The 22,340-nt window shown below is 42.2% G+C and overlaps 1 protein-coding gene across 2 annotated transcripts in view; it reads right to left on the reverse strand.

Annotated features, from left to right (window-relative positions):
- Positions 1 to 13,308, reverse strand: part of ANKRD29 (ankyrin repeat domain 29) — a 32,530-nt gene extending 19,222 nt beyond the window's left edge. The window contains exons 1-4 of one of the 2 annotated variants that reach the window (XM_069853972.1): positions 13,285 to 13,308; positions 7,245 to 7,355; positions 5,147 to 5,245; positions 2,879 to 2,977 (exon numbers count right to left, since the gene is read on the reverse strand). In XM_069853972.1, coding sequence (XP_069710073.1) covers positions 2,879 to 2,977; positions 5,147 to 5,245; positions 7,245 to 7,355; positions 13,285 to 13,305 — 330 coding nt within the window. In that variant the 5' untranslated portion in view covers positions 13,306 to 13,308. Of the gene's footprint in view, positions 1 to 2,878; positions 2,978 to 5,146; positions 5,309 to 7,244; positions 7,358 to 13,284 lie in introns of those variants that run through there. The other variant, XM_069853973.1, reaches the window with a different exon arrangement.
- Positions 13,309 to 22,340: the final 9,032 nt, after the last annotated feature.

The raw sequence follows: 22,340 nt of genomic DNA on the forward strand, positions 1-22,340 counted from the left end.
ATAGTTTGTTTACTGCTTTATAGTCTGGGTTTTGTTTTCTGAAATTCTTGTATTCCTAACAGGCCCCTATTATCTTAATAAAATTGTCTGGTTATTAATAAAATTTCTGGAGGGAACCAAATGACAGGTCCCAAATAAAAGGCAGGCCTGCAAAGCTAACCACACAGTGGAGCTGACACTCAGCATTAGGTGGACAACTGTGTGATTGCACCTTGGGAGATGTTACAGCTTGAGATTTAAGAAGGCAGACACTCCTGCAGGGTTTGTCTAAGTGTCTCAAAATGGGGATCTTGACCAGCTGTTTGGCTGAATCCAAGGAACAGTTGTAGACAGATACATTTTTTTAAGTGGATAACACATTTCCAAAATGTATGTTTTAAATCTTTCAGACTAGAGTGACCAAGTTTCTTTGATTGCCCTGATCAGAGTCTAGGGATTAGAAAAATACCCCATAGTTGGTGGTCCCCAGTTCCAGCTGCCCACTCTGAATCAAATATTCACTGGGCCAGAAAGAAGTGGGTTACAACTCCTTGACTCAAAGATTTGGACCCTGATCAGGACTACAACTGTTATCTGAGACCTGCTCTGCTGTGCCTCTTATAAAGTTGAATACATTCAAAAGAAGAGACAGGGATTCATTTGAATGTTCAGATAAAAAGATAGGTAAGACAGGACTCGGCTAAATTGAGGAATTGTCAAATAGTGTGAAGGTCCATGGTTTCTTAGGAGGAGAAAAACTTAGACCCGTCCCACCCCTATTGAGCTTTCATCTTGCTTTTTCTTATACTTTCTTCCCTTTTTGTCAGCACATGAGCCTTTCCTCCAGCATCCCCTAGCTGGAGACCCCAAGGTTTTATAGGTCATTGGGAAGGCAGATGCCTCACAGAGGAAAAAGAGGAAGTAAATGACAGAGTTTTAAAGTCACTTTCAGCCATGTGATTCCTCCTTTCCTTTTTGGCTTCAGCTGAGTCAAGTAAAAAGCTGAAGCAGCACCTTTGGTGCTGGCAGCCTTCCTGGAAACTCTGAGCAGGGCAGCAAGTGAGAGCAGGGACACATGAGCAACCACAGAGGCGCTTCGAGAACCACAGTGAGCAGGAGGCTCGTGGTGCAGATGAGAGAAGGCATTTTGTCTTGGGTTTATTTCTTGCTCGTATCCTGTTTTCCTGACATGACATAGCTTCTGTTAAACCTTCAGTGCAAACCCTTCCAACTCAGATAGGAATCAGTTCTCTCAGCTACCTCTGCAATTCTTTCTCTAAAACCATTTTTCTTATCCCCCGCCAGTCTGTCCTCCCTGGTAGCAGCACATACAGTAGCTGGTCATCTCTCATGTAAGCACACAGAACAGCAGCACCTGATAAGATCATGCTACCTGGTATATACTTCCCAGTCTATTTGTCCACCTCTTCCTTTACCTCTGTCATCGTCACCTGAAAGTGGCTTAGAATCATATGGTGTTTTATCATCTCTGAAATATAAGACAAGGGAAGGGAGCTGATTTTCTGCAATCACTATCTGCTGAAAAATAGCCTCTGACATACCGTTTGACCTGCAGTACTGCTCAGAAGACACGCCACCATGCAAAACCTTTTAATAACGCCCCATGCTTATGTCTCAGAGGACCTGTCTGAACAAAGCAATAGAAGCTCTGAGATGCATTTCATCTTCTTGTCATAGATGAGCAAATGGGAATCTAGAGAGGACTGAAGCCATTTTAAGTATCCTATGGTGGTATATAGAGTATCCCAAAGTTGATAAAGTTTCAGTGTGTGCAAGTGAAGTACATATAGAATCATAGAATCATAGAATAACCAGGTTGGAAGAGACCCACCGGATCATCGAGTCCAACCATTCCTATCAAACACTAAACCATGCTCCTTAGCACCTTGTCCATCCGTGCCTTAAACACCTCCAGGGAAGGCGACTCAACCACCTCCCTGGGTAGCCTGTTCCAGTGACCAATGACCCTTTCTGTGAAGAATTTTTTCCTAATGTCCAGCCTGAACCTCCCCTGGCAGAGCTTGAGGCCATTCCCTCTTGTCCTGTCCCCTGTCCCTTGGGAGAAGAGGCCAGCAGCCTCCTCTCTACAACCTCCTTTCAGGTAGTTGTAGAGAGCAATGAGGTCTCCCCTCAGCCTCCTCTTCTCCAGGCTAAACAACCCCAGCTCTCTCAGCCGCTCCTCATAAGTCTTGTTCTCCAGCCCCTTCACCAGCTTTGTTGCTCTTCTCTAGACTCGTTCCAGAGCCTCAACATCCTTCTTGTGGTGAGGGGCCCAGAACTGAACACAGGATTCGAGGAGTGGTCTCACCAGTGCTGAGCACAGAGGAAGAATAACCTCCCTGGACCTGCTGGTCACGCCGTTTCTGATACAAGCCAAGATGCCTTTGGCCTTCTTGGCCACCTGGGCACACTGCTGGCTCATGTTCAGTCGCTGTCAACCAACACCCCCAGGTCCCTCTCCTCCAGGCAGCTTTCTAGCCAGACTTCTCCTAGTCTGTAGCACTGCATAGGGTTGTTGTGCCCCAAGTGCAGGACCTGGCATTTGGCCTTGTTAAACCTTGAAGAAGAAATAGGATCCTACCCAACATGTACAAAAAGAATCCTACATTTTTGGAGGATGCCTTAAGAGGAAAGACTGGTATCACTACCAAGGGACTGATCTTTGATCAACTTATGCCATTAAGTGTGGGTAGTAAAAGCCAGTCACAAGTCAATATTTTCACAGTATGTTACACTACTCATATTACTCAGAAAATGTTCAAGTGAGGAAATCTGTTAATAATCTTCCTGTTGCAAAGTCATATTTTATGTGAATAGATAAAAACCAGTCTTTATTGTCAGAACGTAGTAGCATGTAAAAATAGACCCATCACCTTACTTTATTCTTAAATTCAGTGGAGGCTCCAAATTCAAAGAGGAACTTCACTATATCATTGTGGCCTTGCTGTGCAGCAAAGAACAGAGAAGTTGCACCTGACTGTAAGGAAAAAAATAGATTAAAAAAATCCTAAACACATAGCATATTTGACTGAAATACATACATTTCAAATTAAAAAGCATTGTGCACTTTCAGTTGAATATTAGCTGAAAAGATCTGATGATTTTGAGGACTCAGAGGACACTAGGTATCTTAGGCCAGTTTTCTTCCCATTGCATTGAAATTTCTGTTCTGCATTGTACATTTGAGTAAAATCAAAGTTTCACAAAACGGGCTTCTGCACAGAGTTTCTAATACAGACCTCTTAGGGTTCACTCACTCAGTCACCAGATAGGGAAAGCAAGCCCAGAGTGAGAAATGAAGTCTCTCACAACAGAGGAACAGCCAATTTCAAACTAAAGTCCATTCCACCTGCTGCTACAACTTGAGACAAATAGGAACACGGGATGGGTTTGGATCACGGTGTGGAAAGACCAGTTATTTACTACAGCAGAGCTCTACTTTGCTTAACTAATGACAAAATGTGACTGCATAAGTCATCCTTGTCTCTTGCAGCAGTAGCTTCCCATCCAGCCAAGCAGCCTTCAAGCACAACCAGCCCTGCAACTCTTGCTTTTCCTTAACCTCACGGAAGAACTGAAACCCCATATTTTATCCTAGTCATGTAAAATACTGTCCTTAGTATGTGAGTAAATCAGGACCCCAAAAATGGATATGTGAGATTTTAATGGCTGGACAGAAGGAAAAAGGAAGGGAAGGGAGGGAGAGAGACACACACACACAGAGGAAGGAAGGCAGGAAGGCAGGAAGGCAGGAAGGAAGGAAGGAAGGAAGGAAGGAAGGAAGGAAGGAAGGAAGGAAGGAAAAGTCAAGGCTTTCCTGACTTTAGGCTCTCTCATCCCCTGTAGAAGGTGCAGGAATGGGGAGCTACACATGAAATTCACCCCGGTGCCCAAAGCCTTTACAATACCACATGGCCCCTTGAGACCATTTCAGAACCCCCTCTTCCAGACACATTTATGGGGCTGCCACTTCCCGAAGCTTCACAAAAACTTCAGCGTACAAGTGCACTTGTTTAAGTATGTGGATTTAGTTACAGAACAGTACTGCTGGTCTTCAAAGCTTAAACTTCATCTTATTTGCTTCCTCTCTGCAATAGAGTGATTTTGGAGGATTTCAGTGTTTCTTTTTTTGTTGGCTGGCTGAATCAGTATGTCCTGAGTGATACTCAAGACTAGCCCCTTAAAACTGTTCTCAGCTTTTCGTTTTGTTGCTCCTTTTCAAAGAACATTTACCTAAGGGAAGGGGCATGTTTAAATACATGTTTTGTTGGAAAAGGACCCTATTGAAAGACACTGACAATCACAGTTAGAGCAAGTTTAGGCCAGTAAGTGCAAAGAAATTTGTATCATTGAACATGGCATTCACTGACTCAGTAACATGCAGATGTCAGCACGAGATTAGTGATCCAGTTCCAGGTAACCAAGGAAAGTGAGAAACACTGGCTTGTATTGTTAAAATGATGAGCATACTGCTGTCGTACTCTGCCTGCTGCCATCCCATGTTACTGCATGCCCTCCTTAAACTGCTCTTCTCTTAGGACCCATATAACCGTTGTCCTAGAGCAATTCTAGAGCAAAGTCAGTGCTGACATCCCTTCCACAAGCAAAATTATTGTGGTGTGAGAGATGCCTTGAATCCAAACCAGAGACATAGGTAATTAAGCTGTGCGACTGTTAGAGATGAGTTGGCTCAGACTAAGAGGCAGAAACTCCAAAGCATAGAATCAAAATAATCCCCAGGCTAGCAATGGCATCTACTCCATTGTAATGATCAGAGTCCACAAATCAAAAGCTAAAGGACTTCTCCTTGCCATTTATCCCATCCAGAAAGCTGTAAATTACTATGCCAATAAGTAAAATTGCAGATGTATAAACAGTATAATCCTAAATTACATCTCAGATGTAAATGACCCTCAGCAACCAGATGTGCTGGAAATATTCGATGGATTATTTATACATGTACCCCTGACATCTAATTTTCTATTATAAACTCCAGACATCTGATTCCTTGCTGTCCTCAGAAGAACAGACCCTGTTCATGTATGCACTGCACAGCAAGTGACAAGCAGTTGGCAAAAAGCAACAGACAACACTCTTCATTACAATCACTTAATCAATCCCTGTTTGAATGCAGAACTTCTCCTACCTCTCTCTGCAGATTGATATCTGCTCCTTGCAACACCAATTCCCGTACGCAATCTATGTGGCCATAGTAAGATGCTACCATCAGAGCTGTTGTGCCAAGCTGGGAGTAAGGAAAAACAAGTCAGTACCTTCAACAGACACCTCCTGCTTCGAAAGGGGCTGTCTGGAAGAGACAGCGCATCTTCTGAGAAGCTGAAGGAAGCTTATGATCATTGAGAAACCTGCTATAATTTCAAATTTGCTATCAAGAATACTATGGAAATGAATAATCAGCAGGTGTTAAAGCAAAAACATGACAGACTTGCCTGCAGTGCTATGGTCTGATCTTTCAACAGATACGTGTGCAATGAGTTATCTTTATTGTCCCCAAATAAGTGCAACAAAAATAACGATATTTTTTATTTATACTCTGCATTTTAAAAGAGACTCTCAAAGATCTTTGCATCATTTCCAGTATAATGACCTTAGACACAGCAGCTGAGTGACTTAGCTGAGTCATTTAATTGTGAGTCATAGGCAGGAGTAAGGTCATGGTGATTTAATACTAACTCTCTGTCCTAACAATGAGACCAAAATCACTCTGTGACTCTTGATATTATATGAGATAACTTTCCATACCTTAAATCATGTGTTCAGGTTTCCTCAGTACCCCAATAAGGTCACTACTCCAGTAAACCAAATAAGATTTAGGTTATATTTATGTGGTGTATGGACAATATACGGAAACCAGATGCACAAGGATCAAATTCATCCATCTAAAACATTCACACACACGAGTTCAGTCTAAAGAAGGAATGTGTGACATTACAAAAAAGAAGCATGAAGCCTTAATTGTACCAAAATATTTTAGTCTGGAAAATGTTCATGCCTGATATAACTGCTAGGTCAGGATATTTTACAATGCATTGTAAAAATTCTTGATCAAGGTTAACCTTATTTTGAGGAGAGATGAGCAGCAGTGGACATTATTTCTTCACACTGATCTCTGTCCTGCTTACTTCATGCCCTCATCTGAACATCCTTCCCTCGCTGTCAGAATGACGCTCAGCATCAGCACCAGAAATACTGCAGGGCAAATACTTGCCCATAGGGCAAAAATGGAATGAAAATTAAAAGATAGGTTAACGTCAATGGTCTTAGAAAATCTCATGCACTTTGAAGGTATTCAAAGCGAGAGAAGCCTCAGCTGGTTCATGTTTTGGGCTGGAAGTGGTACTAATCCTGTACAACACTGGCATGACTCTCAGTAATCAATCTCAGCATCAAAGAAACCTGGGAATTTCTCAGCATTGGTTTTCCCCTGCTCTTTGCCATAGTTAAGTACAATCAAGTATTTCACCATATGTTGGCAGCAGAATAGCAAGATATATTCACTATCTGTATTTTCAACCTGTTTCTAATCTCAAAAGTAGTTTCAACCCATGCCAGTTACAGTAAGAAAATCCCCGTGAAATCTTTCTGTCATGTGCCTGAGCTCCCTTTTGCTAGGAAACTGTAATATGCCTTCCTGCTGGTGCCAAGTCCAGGAGATACTGGGTTGGCACTGAGGGAGGAAGAATTTAGGGGGCCAGCATTGGGTATAGGACACCAATCACATGCCACATTGGGTGGGAACGGCTGCACATCAAATGAAAACTTTTACATTGTCTAAGTGGAAACTATGGTCCAGTTTTTTTGGTTTTGGGGTTTTTTTTAATAATTATGAGAAGCTCTGCAAGCTGACAGAACCATTACTGCTTGGGCTTGGTTGAGTTGACTCTTCACTGTGATCTATTACTATTATTCAATGACATTTCCTTGCAAAGAGAAGCCTGAGGTACTAGGATCTGTGTTTTTAATGTCAGCCCCTCAAATAACTGTGTAAGACACATTTTTGAGGGCTGGCAAATTCCTGACCCCTTGCCACTGATGTAAATCATCACACTATTTTATCCTGAGTTTCAAAGTGCCTTCCTGATGAGAGAAGGATTTAAATCATCACAAAGTGCCACAAGACTTTCAAATGTCTCACGTTAGATCCCTGCCACACCCTTGGCACAGTGTGCTATGGAAAGTGATGTAAAATTAATGCCGTGGGTGTAGGTGCATTGCGTGCATACACTGTCTTTGCAGTCCACATCTACTCGCCCACTGTTCAGCAGCAGCTGGAGGAGAGCCAGGTTTCCTTTTCTTGCAGCCCAGAACGCAGCATTGGCGAGTGGTGTTTCTTTCTGGTAAAAAAAAAAGTCCAAAATAAATAAGCAGAAATAAAACTCTTCGTAAGATGCCTTGGACAAACACAGACATGCAAATTCTGTATTCAGGGCAGGAAAGTTTTGGCTTAGCGTGCTGTCCTTTCAAAAGCAGAGCACGGAAGGGAAGCTAATTTAATTTCTTTGTGCAATTAGAGGCTTCAGCCTTCCTATGCTGCCTCATGTTGTTTCAGGCCTTCCCTGTGTCCATGGCAGCCTATGCCTCTTAGCTTGCTCTGTAATGAGAGACAATGATGCTAGTTCAGATCCACAGGGAAACATCACAGAAAACAATGTGCTAACTGGTACGTGTACTGTCTGCATCTGTGGTGGGACTGGGCACAGCAAGAGAGGCTGAATCATCCTGCTGCAGGAGATGCTGCAGGAGTTCCTCCAGGATTTCAGGTCAGCTCTCTACCATCTCCTTTTCTGCACATTAGGTCTCAGTACAGGACAAATATTACATCTCCCATGCCTCCTCCCTGGAATTAACATCCTGTAACCATGGGCACATGAGATACCTCCTGGGTGATGTTAGATAAAAAAGGCTAAAATCTCACTGTCTGTAGACTTAGAATCATAGAATCACTAGGTTGGAGAGGACCCACAGGATCATCGAGTCCAACCATTCCTATCAAACACTAAACCATGCCCCTTAGCACCTCATCCACCCGTCTTTTAAACACCTCCAGGGAAGGTGACTCAACCACCTCCCCGGGCAGCCTGTTCCAGTGCTCAATGATCCTTTCTGTGAAATATTTTTTCCTGATGTCAAGCCTGAACCTCTCCTGGCAAATCTTGAGGCCATTCCCCCTTGTCCTGTCCCCTGTCACTTGGGAGAAGAGGCCAGCTCCCTCCTCTCCACAATTTCCTTTCAGGTAGTTGTAGAGAGCAATGAGGTCTCCCCTCAGCCTCCTCTTCTCCAGGCTAAACAACCGCAGTCCTTTTAACCACTCCTTGTAAGATTTACAGACTCATTTACTAGGTACAGAAGGCAACATATTAAGGCAAAATTAGGAAGCTCTGTAATCTAGATAACAGGCCGCTGTTAAACAAATTGGTATTAATACTCTTCTGAGGCTTTCTTAGTCCTGGAAACAATGCCACGATGTGACTTCTCCCTTGTAGGAACAAATTATCACTGCCCAGCGCAGGAGGAAGACAACAGAACAAGAAAGGGACTTCGCTCCTGACCTCTTTATCTGATCCATGCAGGCAGCTGCCAAAATGCTGCCCTGACAGATAAGCACTGTGATGGGTGAAGTGCAGGGAGGAGGCAATGCTCTGATAGCAATGGTATGTATTCTAGAGCACACTCATGCTGCTAATTTTTTAATAAGGCCCAAACCCACCAACATTTCAGTAAAGCATCATTTAACTGATAGTCATATTAGACCAGATGAGTGTTAAAAATACCCAGAGGCCTTGCTTTCCAGTGAATCCTGCCTTTAGGATAACTCAAAAGAGGGTGCAGAGCAGATATAAAGTCAATAACTCTGCTTCAGAAAATGTAATGCACACTTCTCCATGTTTAAATGTCAACGCACATGCGTAATGTGGTAGAGCATCAGGGCTGAATGCTTTTATGCTTATTTTATACTTAAAGTGGACACATAGAGCAAAGTTTAAATTGCTCCCTTTGCTGATGTGTAGGTAATAAACCTTGCAAAAGACAGCAGACACAAGACCAGTCCTGTAGGAAGCTATCTCAGATTCGTCACACTGAATACTTCCCATGGATTGGACTTTTAATAGTCATAGCTTGAAAAACTGGCAGCTGTTTGAGATGAGAGAAGTTTTGACCACTGAGTAAATTATAAGACATAGGCTAAATTATGATCTTCCTTTTATAGATAATAATTTTTCCCTTGTGAATCTGTAGATAATGCTGATTAAAGTAGACCTAGTGGTTTATACCTGCCTTGCTGACAGTACAGTACTTTTATTCTGTCCTTGTCCCTACAACTACCAACATTTTATGTCAAAGCAAACAATTGGTCTAAACACACAGTGGTCTGTGTTGACCTTTTTGCTCTGATAGGCAGCTATTTATTTATACAGCTAATAGTTAAGAATATAGTCTTATTGTTTTTAATGTTAGAATATTCAGTGGAAAGCAATTGCAACACGTAGATCTTACAGAATGTGAAATCAAATTCCTTACCTTTTATTGTCTTACTCTAGCCTTTCAAGTTTTAGAAAGCTTTGGGGCATGGCAATATAGCCACACAGGGAAGGATTTATTTAATCCAGCTCGGTTTTCACTATGAAGGCACAGTGGCAATGTGATTGCATTTTTTTATGTCTACCACACAACAATACCATTATTGATCAGGGAAGCAGGAACCAGAATCAATATTCAGAAACTCTTCGCCTGCTTTCATCAGTTTACATAAGCAGAGAGGATAATGAAGTTGCCAGTGTTACCCTAGGTTGGAAGTAAAAGTCCAAAGTCTTTCCCCTTTTGAGACACCTCTTTTTTCCCTGGTAATTCTTAGAGTAGTTCTCCAGCAAAGTTGTCCTCATACTTTGGATAAGATCCAAGGTAAGGAAAAATTCTTCAGCGCATCAAGGACCTGAATTGAGGTATTTCCCAGTGGTGCTTCTGACCCAATTAGGGATGACTGCTATCAGTACTGGTACTTTCCTCGTGGCCCCACATTACTGGGGATTCCTTGTATAAAAATAGAGTATATACCACACTCAGACTTTCAATGATGCAGTAATTAGATAAGAAAAGGCAAACAGAAATCTGAGCTATTTTACCTTCTAAGATGGATGGTATGTGCAAAATCATTCAAACCATCTAGGCACTTTACAAAGGCAGCTTCAAGGAGTACCACCTGGCAATTTTGCTTCTGCCTTCAAACCTTTGTGCTCTTCTTTTTCAGGTGATATCAGCAATATTGACATGACTAGCAAGCAAAATGTAAGACTACTTTGGGATTAATGACATGACTAATTGAATAATTTTTGAGCAATAAATGGGTTTTAAACTGCAGGATGTGACATAAGCCTTGACTGCTATTGTTCAGTTATGAATTCAACCCTGTGTCATCAGCTACTTCTCAGGAAGAGGTAATACTAAATTCCAAGAGATTGACTGGATGCAATTTTCATGTAATTCTTAGTACAAAGTTAGTCTGGCCATAAAAATTCCTTAGAGTAAACATATTGACACTCTGGGAACAGAATGTAATAAACACTTGAAAAAGTGATTAGCTAACAGATTCGGTGAAGATGACATGTTGTGTTACGTCATTTGCTCCAGCATCAGCAACTTTCAGCACACTATTTCCTCCACTTCATCGAGACCTCTAAAGCATTATTTCAAATTCTGGTTGTGTTATTAATTTCAATTATTTATATGCTTTTACAAGAGCTGAAAGAGGAAAAGCTGGCATTATATTCGTGTTGTATTGACATCAAGCAAAAAGATGTATTAAAAAATGTCCTAGAAGAAAACATACCTTATAAATCTGACAAGGCTTTTCCTATGCAGGAATATAGAAAAAATAAAATGCAATAATGTAACTGTACATGTCATCTTAGGAATACTGAGGGAATAAGTATCATTTCAATGCAGTGATCAGCAGCTACCACTCCCTGCCCTACCCTTTGGTCACTGTCTGGAGAGAAGAGGCAGGTCATAATGGGGTAACAGTTGAGAAGAAAGAGTGAAGAAAAGAGGCAACAGGCAGAGAGGAAGACAAGAGAAGAGAAAGACAACACTACTCCAGCAGTCAGTTCCTTGTACTGCCGTAATACAAGGAATTCCCTTTTCTTTCTCAGCTTCTATACTAGTCCTAATGGAAAGGAGGAATTGAATAACTGGAAGTCAGGATCAAACACGACACAATGGAAAAAGTTAGTGGGACTTAGGAGGAAGGAGAGAAGACTATTAGATAGCAATACATCCAACATGAAGCATCCTGATAAAGGTCATTCAAGATATAAATATAAGTTTAGACAGGCAAAAGCCAGTAGAAGCGAGGATATTCATGTGTATAGACAGTGAGAAAGATAAATGCTACCTCATGGGCAAGCAGGATAATAAGATGGAAAACATGAATAGATAGAGGTAAGCAGAGACAGTGGGAGTCCAAGATAAGTAAACAGTCTTCTGAGAAAAACAGAAAATGCCAGGCAAAAAGACACAGGAAAGAGAGATAAAGCAGAGGGAAGTAGGGGCTGCAATCCTCAGAGAGAGGGGCCAGGCAATGAGCTGCCTCCAATAGTGGTACTTGAGGGAATAAAAAGTGAGAAATAGGCCACAGAAAAAGAGTTGATAGTGACAGAACAGAAAAGAAAACCTTAAGTACAACTGAAAAAACAAGGAGGCAAAAAAAATGAGAAGAAAGCAAAAAGAAGGGGCTGGCATTACCCAGAACATCCATCCATCTGATGTTTGTGAGAAATCACAGAATCACAGAATAACCAGGTTGGAAGAGACCCACCGGATCATCGAGTCCAACCGTTCCTACCAAACACTAAACCATATCCCTCAGCACCTCGTCCACCCGTGCCTTAAACACCTCCAGGGAAGGTGACTCAACCACCTCCCTGGGCAGCCTGTTCCAGTGCCCAATGACCCTTTCTGTAAAGAATTTTTTCCTAACGTCTAGCCTAAACCTCCCCTGGCGGAGCTTGAGGCCATTCCCTCTTGTCCTGTCCCCTGTCACTTGGGAGAAGAGGCCAGCAGCCTCCTCTCTACAACCTCCTTTCAGGTAGTTGTAGAGAGCAATGAGGTCACCCCTCAGCCTCCTCTTCTCCAGGCTAATGAAATGAAGGTGGAAAAATGAAAGGTTCTCCAGGCTAATGAAATGAAGGTGGGAAAAACTGATGGAGAGAGAATGGAGGGATAGAAGAGAGTAAGGCTAAGAAAAAAAAAAAAAGGCATGAGGCCAATAAAAGACCAAAAACGGCGTGACCACAGACATTTGTGTAAGGCTGAGCTGCACTGTGAGCAAAGGGAGCAAAGGTACCCTGCTCCCTGCCACACCAGGGCTTTAACTGCAGGTGGAAACCACCTGCTGAACCACCATCGAACTCAGATGGTGTCACAGCTGCATCAGCACTCCTGGAGTGGGGAGAGACGTTGACAGGAGCGAGAGGTGAATACAAGGAATAATCCATTAAATAAAGCAATGCAACACAAGCAACACTGCAAAGGACTGGCACAGAGCTGGTGATCAATAAGAGAAGGGCAAGCGCGGCATCCAGAAAGTGCATAACAGAGGAGGAGATGTATATCTAGCATTAATATTATCCATTAGCATCAGTAAATTGCTGGTTGCTTCCATCTTTGCTATTTGATACTATCAATCAACCCTGTACTGAGATTAAAAAAACTTATTTTAGGCAAGCTTTTGAAAATGACTGCTCTGGCATGGTTTTGGATGGCAGAAGCACAAAAAAAAGTGTCAGGAATCACAGAGAGAAAAGGGAACAAACCAGCCTGGCTTCAGTGTCCACCACAGCCTGAAGACGAGCCCGGATAAAAGCTGCTTCCTAACTATTACACAACCAATACTAGCAGAGACGGTCGGAAAAGTGAAGAGGAGGCTCTCGACTGCACCAAACCCCACAGCCCTGAGCCCGGCCACCCTAAAACCCGCATGAAGCTTCACGGAGGCTCCCGGTTTATGCAAGCGAACCATGCATCGTTCCGGGGATGTCAGCTGCGGGAAGCACCCAGCCCATCATCAGCTGTGCCCGCAGCATCCCCGCTGCATCCCACAGCCCTGGAAGGACGCTTCTGTTTAATTCCGTACCATTGTTTTCGCTAAAAAAAACCAAACCAAAACAAAACCAAACCCACGTAAATCCAGGAATATGATCATTTCACGGGTTGCCGGCAGGGTAAGCACAAAGCCAAAGGAGCATCCACCCCCCGGTCGCGGCTCACCTTGAAGGACATCCTGCACATCGCAGCGCTCCGCCTGCCCCGGGGCGGCGCCTGCCCCGCCGGCCTCTGCGGCTCCGAGTCCCTTGGGAAGGATGTTGCGGGGAGGGGGAGGCGTTAGGGATGTTGTTGTTACTGTGGTGGTTGTTATTGTCGCGGTTGTTGCTGTTGTGTCTGGTCCCACCAGACCAGGCTGCTCAAAGCCCCACCCAACCTGCCCTTGGACACCTCCAGGGATGGAGCATCTTCCCTGGGCAACCTGTTCCAGTGCCTCACCGCGCTCATCGTGAAGGATTTCTTCCTAATGTCTAATCGAAATCTTCCCCTCTCCAATTTAAAGCCATTCCCCCTCATCCCATCACTCCAGGCCCTTGTAAAAAGTCCCTCCCCAGCTTTCCTGTAGCCCCTTCGGGTGCTGGAAGGTCGCTATAAGGTCTCCCCGGAGCTTTCACTTCTCCAGGCTGAACAATCCCAACTCTCTCCGCCTGTCTCCTCTGATCATCTTCATAGCCCCTCTCTGGACCCGTTCCAACAGTTCCATATCCTTCCTTATTATTATTAATCAGTGGGCGAGGCTTCCCAGCAGCCACCTTGACCTTCCCACTCCAGCAGCAGCATCCTGAACAGCAAGAGCTCACAGTGAGGACTCACACTGCTCAGCCACTGGTTCAGACCTACAGATCAGCTCACCGCCGCTCAGAAACACCTCTGAAATGGTCTGAAACTCAGGTACCCCCACCCCAGCCTAAGTCTCCTCACAGAGCTAATGCTGCCTCCATGGCACCTCTTTTGCGTTTCACAGCCTTTTCCCTTTAGATCTAGGAAAAAATTGCCAAAAGGTGTCATCATGGATATACCCATCCTGCAGCTGCACAAACATGTGAGCTTGAGCATTCCCACACCTTGCACGTATCCAGCTGTCACCAACACTATCTCCTGTGGGTGATGTGCTCTCATTAGGAAGACAGTAAATTCTTAAGGGCTTAATTTTAAGCATTTAAAAATGAACAACCATAAAGCCAAAGCATGTCCTGTTTTGCCTGGCTGTTGCAGATTTCATTCAAAGTCTGCATGATATAAAGTAGGCAAAACAGGGCATGCTCTGGTGGGGATTCCTGAATTTCTTTACTATTGTTGGTTTAAACTGAACCCTTAGGGATTCTCTTCTTTTGATGTGCACATATAAATCCCATTCAGGAAAAAATTATGTGTGTGCATTGAAAGAAAATGCACTAAGATCCAAATAGTTTATTCTACAAATCTGCAAGTGGAGGATTTTCTGCAGATTTTTTTCCTGCGGCAATATTCATCTGCATGTACAGTAAAAAGATGAAAGCCACTAGTAGCATAAGCTCATCTCTGAATGTACAGCCTGGTGTGAACCTCACCTTAATTACTGAGAAGATCATACAAACATAGATGACTGTTCTGATCTTTTCTTAAACTTAGAAATACTGAATGAACTCAGTAGATTGCATGGTTAACAGTCATACTAGCCCCAAATCAGTTGCACAGTGATGCTTGTCCATTTGACAGAGGAAACTATTACTGATCTCTACACATTCCATGCCTCACCCCTGGAAAATCCCTGTATTTATTCAATCTGTGGTGAATAACGTGCCAATCTTTTCACATTCATGAGGCAAAATGTTAAATTTTCTGACAAATTAATACCAAAGAATGCTCTGGATGAGCAACAAAAAAGGAGAGTTACACAGTAAGATTTTTTGGTGTCTGTGTTTATTTTACACATCGAGGGAAAATTTTTGATGTGCCTTTCTTAATTTGCACAAAAAATCTGAAACTGCACCTATTTTCAATTGCACATGGTCTCCTGTGATTGTGCTGATTTCATATTCAGGTGCAATAATTTGTTAGAACTGTTGAATACAGAAACACATATATGAGGTATGCGGTTTTTGATGACCATTTGGAATTTTATCCTAGAAAGAATTTAGAAACTATTTTTTGGTGTATATCTTGGTCTATTGTTACACTTTAAATCTTGTTTAAGGGCAAATAGAAAACACATCTTATATATATATATGTACACATATAGAGAGAGACAAGAATTTATAATTAGTATAACTGAATCATAGCAGTCTAATCCAAGAATTATTACTACAGCAGATATAAATATTGCAGAAAAAGGAAAAAATAATTCTATGCAGAAAAAAATTAAATATCAATAATGCCATGGTTAAAACTTATACACACTTCCCAGTTTTTACTGTTTTTCCTGATGTTGCCCTCACCTTTCTCCTGCTCTACTGGGTCCTAAAGTTGGTGGTTTCATTCTAGTGGTGATAGTTTGGGATATTATGGTGACCTGTCAGCATCCAGAGTTGGTGGCTGCAGGGAATATAATGTCCACATTGATGCTTTCTTCTTCCTCCTTCTAGGATCTGCATAGGGTTGCATTACAGGTTTGCTAACAGGCTTCACATCTTAGTCTTTCTTCAGTGGTCTGCAGCACCACATTACAACTGAGCTTACCACACACGGTGGCTTTTATATTTATTAGATACTATTTTTTAGTTCATTTAGTGCTGGGTCCAGCCCTGTTCAATGTCTTTATCAATGACCTGGATGAAGGCATCGAGCGCACCCTTAGCAAGTTTGCGGATGACACTAAGCTGGGTGGAAGTGTGGATCTGCTGGAGGGTCGGGAGGCTCTGCAAAGGGATCTGAACAGGCTGGACCGCTGGACAGAGTCCAATGGCATGAGGTTTAACAAGGCCAAATGCTGGGTCCTGCACTTGGGGCACAACAACCCTGTGCAGTGCTACAGACTAGGAGAAGTCTGGCTGGAGAGCTGCCTGGAGGAGAGGGACCTGGGGGTGTTGGTTGACAGCGACTGAACATGAGCCAGCAGTGTGCCCAGGTGGCCAAGAAGGCCAATGGCATCTTGGCTTGTATCAGAAACGGCGTGACCAGCAGGTCCAGGGAGGTTCTTCTCCCTCTGTACTCGGCACTGGTGAGACCGCTCCTCGAATCCTGTGTTCAGTTCTGGGCCCCTCACCACAAGAAGGATGTTGAGGCTCTGGAGTGAGTCCAGAGAAGAGCAACGAAGCTGGTGAGGGGGCTGGAGAACAGGCCTTATGAGGAGCGGCTGAGAGAGCTGGGGTTGTTTAGCCAGGAGAAGAGGAGGCTGAGGGGAGACCTCATTGCTCTCTATAACTACCTGAAAGGAAGTTGTGGAGAGGAGGGTGCTGGCCTCTTCTCCCAAGTACAGGGGACACAATGAGAGGGAATGGCCTCAAGCTCTGCCAGGGGAGGTGTAGGCTGAACATTAGGAAAGAATTTTCACAGAAAGGGTCATTGGTCACTGGAACAGGCTGCCCAGGGAGGTGGTTGAGACACCTTCCCTGGAGGTGTTTAAGGCATGGGTGGATGAGGTGCTGAGGGGCATGGTTTAGTGTTTGATAGGAATGGTTGGACTCGATGATCCAATGGGTCTTTTCCAACCTGATGATTCTATGATTCTATGATTTTGTTACCCCCAAATCCAGTTTCATCCAGTTCCTTGTCTGTGTTTCTGTATTTGACTACTGGTGACTTGTTTATAGCTGTGGGGTCACCAGTGCCACACTTCTGCCCCACCTCCTGTCATCGCATACCCACTCTCAGGTGCCCTGCATACCATGTCACCACTTCTCACACCAGATCTGCATTTCTCTATACTGCATTGTTATGTTAGAGTTTTAAAGCTATAGTGGTACTATACAAAGGTAAGCAAAAGTAAACCAAATTACTTGTAGGCACTTGGTCAACTAGAAAAACTACTGTTAAACTTTGCAAAACAAAGTTGAGGGGAGATTATGAAAAGTATGAATAGAACAAGCCTGACAAGCCTCAGTCCTGAGGTCTTGAAAACTCAGTGCCTGTTACCAGCAGTGGAAATACTGTATTTTAGGGCTATGTTGGTTACACTACCCACATCTTCCCTGTTCTTGATTCTTGGCAGGATAGTTAAGATTTTGAGATATTTGAACTGGTTGGGATTTGTTACCTCTTTGGCAGCAATCAACTGCAAGGCAGCAGGCTGCATTCCTGCCAGCTAATATTTCATCACAGTGACTGTTTCAAGTACCCTTAGTCATGTTGCTTTGTACATATCTGAAGGATATCTAAAATGAATTGCTGGCACAGATGAAACTATTGCCTCTAAAAGGTGACTCAATCATTCTGTGTAAGTCACAGGCAAAGCTCACCTAAGACAGAACAGTTCAGGCACAGCTATACTTGGAGAATTAAAAGAACTGGCACAAATTCTGAGTTAGCCAAAACATTCATTTGGAGATCTTGATCCAAACATCTGCAGGTTTTTATGTAATTTCTATTTGCTTTAAAAAACCCAGCAATCAACAAGCAAATATGCATTTAGAAATGTTAGTGAAGAGCAATATACGTTTGCTTGCTATGTATGGATATGTATGCTATGTATGGATAAACATATTTCAGCAGAGTACGGTCCTCAATATATGTTGTGTAGCTTCAGTGAGCTCTGACATGGGATTCTGCCCCCATCTCAAGAACCTACTGCTAAACGTGACTGCCATCTTCCAGACTTCAGAGCTCTTTACTCTGGGGTGTATCACACTCTACACTTCTGTAACACAGGAGATACTACATTGACAAACATGTTTCTCCGCTAACTTTTCTGATTTCCCTTATGGCTGTATGCCCATAGTGTTGCATTTTCTTCCAGTATCAGCTGCATAAAGATTCTCTGATTCTAACTTGTTTTTTTCTCAAGTTTTACAGAAGGTGGAAATCTTACTATAATGTTGTTGATTTCAGCTGTATTTGCATTGTCTTCTTTTATGGGACACGCTTCCACAAACATTTAGTTATTTAAATATTAAAAAAAAGTAAATAGATTTGTATGCTTTCCCAGAAATAAATTACTTTATCCAAAAATATTTAGATATATAGAAAAGGTAATTTAAAATGAAAAGTAGAGCAGTCACCAGCGGGCTCAGTTACAGATTTTGAAGCTTAAATTTACCCAGACAACAATAGTAATGTCCTCAGCTACTGTGAAGAGCAAACTGTATTTCTATTGTACTAAAGGTATAAATCCTCTTTAGTACTCTAGTCCTTTCTGCATAATTTAAAAATCCTGGGTCATTGCCTTTTAGAGGACTGTTGTCTGATTCTGCTTGTGACCTCCTATGTGGTCGCCTTGGGCAAGCCTTTTGTGCCAAGATCTTAAAAAATGGCCTTTCACTTTGGCATCTTCACATTTTCTTGCCTTTTAACTCAAAACGCAGACCCCTGGGACAAAGGCTACTTTTGCAAGAAACAAGACATGTTAAGAAAGCAGCTCTAAAACTTCCTTCTTTCCCTGGCCTTTCACTGATTTGCTAAAATCAGTCTCTGTCTTTGCTAACGACTACAATGCACTGTAAAGTGAACTGAGCTGGCCAGCTTGGATGCCACAAGCAGCTCTGCTGTGCCAGCATAGAGGTCTGTGTAGACCAGGTCCAACTGCTTGACAAGCTAAATCAGTTCCTGCTGATCTCTCTGGGAATGTCTACAGTAGCATTTTAGTCCGGATGAGGAGTACACTTCTGAAGTGAATCTTCTGATTATGTCCCTTTACTGTGCTGGTTTTCTTGTTGTGGAGGGATCTTACGGTATGAAAACTAGATCAATTTTTTGAACAAAACTTGAAGTCTCCGGGAGCAGGCTTAGTGGGCTGCAGCTACAAATAGATATTCATGTTGCGGGATTTAATGACAACTAATCTGAATTTAAACAAACAAACAACAACAAAAACCACCCCACAAACAAAACCAACATGGAATGGGTACAGTGTGGACTTCTGTCCCCAGCACCCGCTGTTTGCTCTACAGATCCACTCCCATTAGTCTTCACTGCTTGCAAATGTATACAGTCTGTGTTGTCCAAAGTAGATTGCTACTGCTCCCATAAGCAGCTGAGCTATCTCTACACTACAATGCGGTCTTTGGTGCAGAAAAAATACCTTAGAATAAGCTAGCTAGTGTAGCTATGTTGTCCTCCCCCTCCCGCCTGAAAAGTAGCTAAAGCCTTGTGTCCCTGCTCCTTCCCCTTGTCCTGTGGATGCTCTCTTACCTTAATATTTGCCCAGGACTTACAGCTGTTCTGCAGCACCTACAGATGGGTCACAAAACACCTGCAAATCCCAAGTGTACCCACTGTGATTTACTGTAGACTTCATATACGTTTGCTCTGTCAACCCTCTACATGGACACAGTGAACTCAAACCTTTTCAGGGTGCGCTATGCATAAGCAAACTCATGGTACAGAGCATGCATAATGAATGCGATAACATCATAGAATCATAGAATCATAGAAGAGTTTGGGTTGGAAGGGACCTTAAAGATCAACCAGTTCCAACCTCTCTGCTGTGGGCAGGGACACCTCCCACTAGATCAGGCTGCCCAAGGCCCCATCCAACCTGGCCTTGAACACCTCCAGGGATGGGGCAGCCACAGCTTCCCTGGGCAACCTGTTCCAGTGCCTCACCACTCTCATAGTGAAGAAATTCCTCCTCAGCCTCTGTCTTTGTTCTTACCAAGTCTTCCACATTCACTGCTTTCCCTCCCTCAGCAAAATCACTGCCTAATTGCACACTGAGCTGCAGTGAATAGTCTTTCTTACTTTCTAAGCATGTGTATCTACTGAGCACAGCTTGTGTCATCAGCTTGTACCTGTGCAACACGGGTGATACACCCTGGAGTGCCTAGGCATGCCCATCCTCTGCCTGAAAGTATTAAGCATTCCTAAATCAGCATGCTATACCACGGGGGAGTATTCTTCTACCTAAAGGGAATCCTCAATTGCTTCTTGCTTGGAGTTTTTAATGCCCTTTGGCTCTTTTGCAGGCACTTGGAGTTCCTTCTCTAAATGAGAATAGCACTGCCCATCTCATGTGAAACACTTGAACAACCACAGATAAAACAGGCTGCTTGTCTCAAATGGATTATTGTTTATGTAATTAGCTAACTTTTGTTTGCAAAATGCTAGAACATTATGAGGTGAATATTAATTTGAGTGCAATATATTATTGTTATTCCAACTGTCTTTCAACATATTTTTAGACAGCTACTCTTCAAAAGAGGAACAGCAACAGATCCAAGATGGGTTTTTAAATTAGTTAAGTGAACTGATATTTTATTTCCAGCCTTCACTTCTGCGTGCAAAGAATTTTAATTCATAAAAACTCCAGTACGCATCCATCAATGTGTCAGTGTGAAAATATAAAGGTACACAAACAATGTGCCTTACTGCCTTGTTACTGAGGTGGTGTTCAATTCCCTGACTTCATCCATTTATGAAAGAAAAAGATGCTCTTCGTTTCAAGCCAAAATGTTATTCTTGCTAGTACTTTAAGGGCAAAGATTTCAATAACACAACTTCAGGGAGATCTGATACTTAAGACACTGAAATCAGAAAGTCTTACCAAATGATGACAACTCCTAGGATCAACTAATAGAATTGGATCAGGTTAATTCATGCTATAATATCTTTCTGGAGAAGTACACTTGCATCTTCTTTTATGAGACTGATTTCAGGTTTGGGAAGTACTTATGTGTAATGCTTTAAGGAATTTTACCTGATTTTGTTGATTTCTTTTTAAACCTAATTTAATTTGAAAATGGAATATTGGAAAATTAGAGAAAATTAAGCTAAGAAGGCTAATGTCATCCTGGACTGTATCAGAAACAGCGTGGCCAGCAGGAGCAGGGAAGTCATCCTTCCCCTGTACTCAGCACTGGTACCTCAAAGGGAAAGGGAAATTGAGCATTTTTTTCCAAGTTCACATAGCAAGCTCATAGAAGGATCAGGACTAGGTTCTGCATTTGGCTGAAATATAAAACACTGAAAAATATAGTCTGTATAGATTTCATGTAACATATTGGAATTTTACAACTCATTCAGTCCCAAACTTTAGTGGCTCAGTGCTCTCTATCTCCACGGAGTACACCTCAGGCTTCTTAACTAGAGATTTTTTTTGTGCCAGATAAACAAACAATATGCTGTGTATCTTTAAGAAAGTTGTGTACCATAAAGAAACCCCAAATTCACATCACAATTCTGCTAACACACATCGTTAACTCTGTCTCCATAAGTAGGCAGTCCGAGGTCTCTAAGTTCTCTTGTGTGTCTAGCATAAGACATGCATGTCATTTCCAGTACTTCACAGAAAAGTGTAACAGCTAGAAGTTCCTATTCATTAAACAGTACTGCCCTTGGAAATAAAAAAGTGCTATTTCTACCTTGCTCTGAGAGTTGCAGCAGAGGTCTGCTCCAGGCTGTGTAACACAGACCTCTGCAGGACACAGCAACCCATTCTGATCACCATTATAAAAGAATCAGAGCAGTCGTTTAAGATATGCTCAAGTTTAAATCATTAAAACAATAGGAAGACCATAGCAAATACTCTTCTAGTTAATGCTGAAATGGTGGGTTCTTTCCAGCATATTATTAGTTTTCTAAAATATATTGTATCTTGCATTACCTATAGTTGCTATTTTTACTAGACTGAGAAGTCTCGAAATTTACACTGTGACTGTACTTGTGAAATTTGTGAAATACTAAGATCTTAAAATAATTTTGCTAAAGCTTAGCTTTTTACAGTATAAGATCATAATTAATCTACTTCTCTTCTTCCCCCAAAAAGACAGACATCATAAATGTCCTGTAAATTATTATTATTATTATTATTATTATGATGCACTGTTCGTTAATTTAGCTTTTTCATGTTCAAGAAAATGTATGTAAAAAATCAGCAATAACTTTGATAAAGCAGCCTATAAAACAAAATATTTTCCATCTGGTCTATCATTTACATTAATCTTTCCCTCACTAAACTGTAGCATAACCAGCTACATGGGCTGTTTCTTGTTTCTATAATATTTACAAAACTACAGACCTATTTTGCTAAAATAGTCTATAAAGAATGTACTTTGAGTTACTCTTAGAGACTAACAATGATAATAAGAGAAACAGTAAAAAATACTTCAGAAACAAATCCTGCAGACTTCTCATGGAAACTGTACCAAATA

The sequence above is a fragment of the Phaenicophaeus curvirostris genome, chromosome 3 (genome assembly GCF_032191515.1).
Source record: "Phaenicophaeus curvirostris isolate KB17595 chromosome 3, BPBGC_Pcur_1.0, whole genome shotgun sequence".
NCBI lineage: Eukaryota > Metazoa > Chordata > Aves > Cuculiformes > Cuculidae > Phaenicophaeus > Phaenicophaeus curvirostris.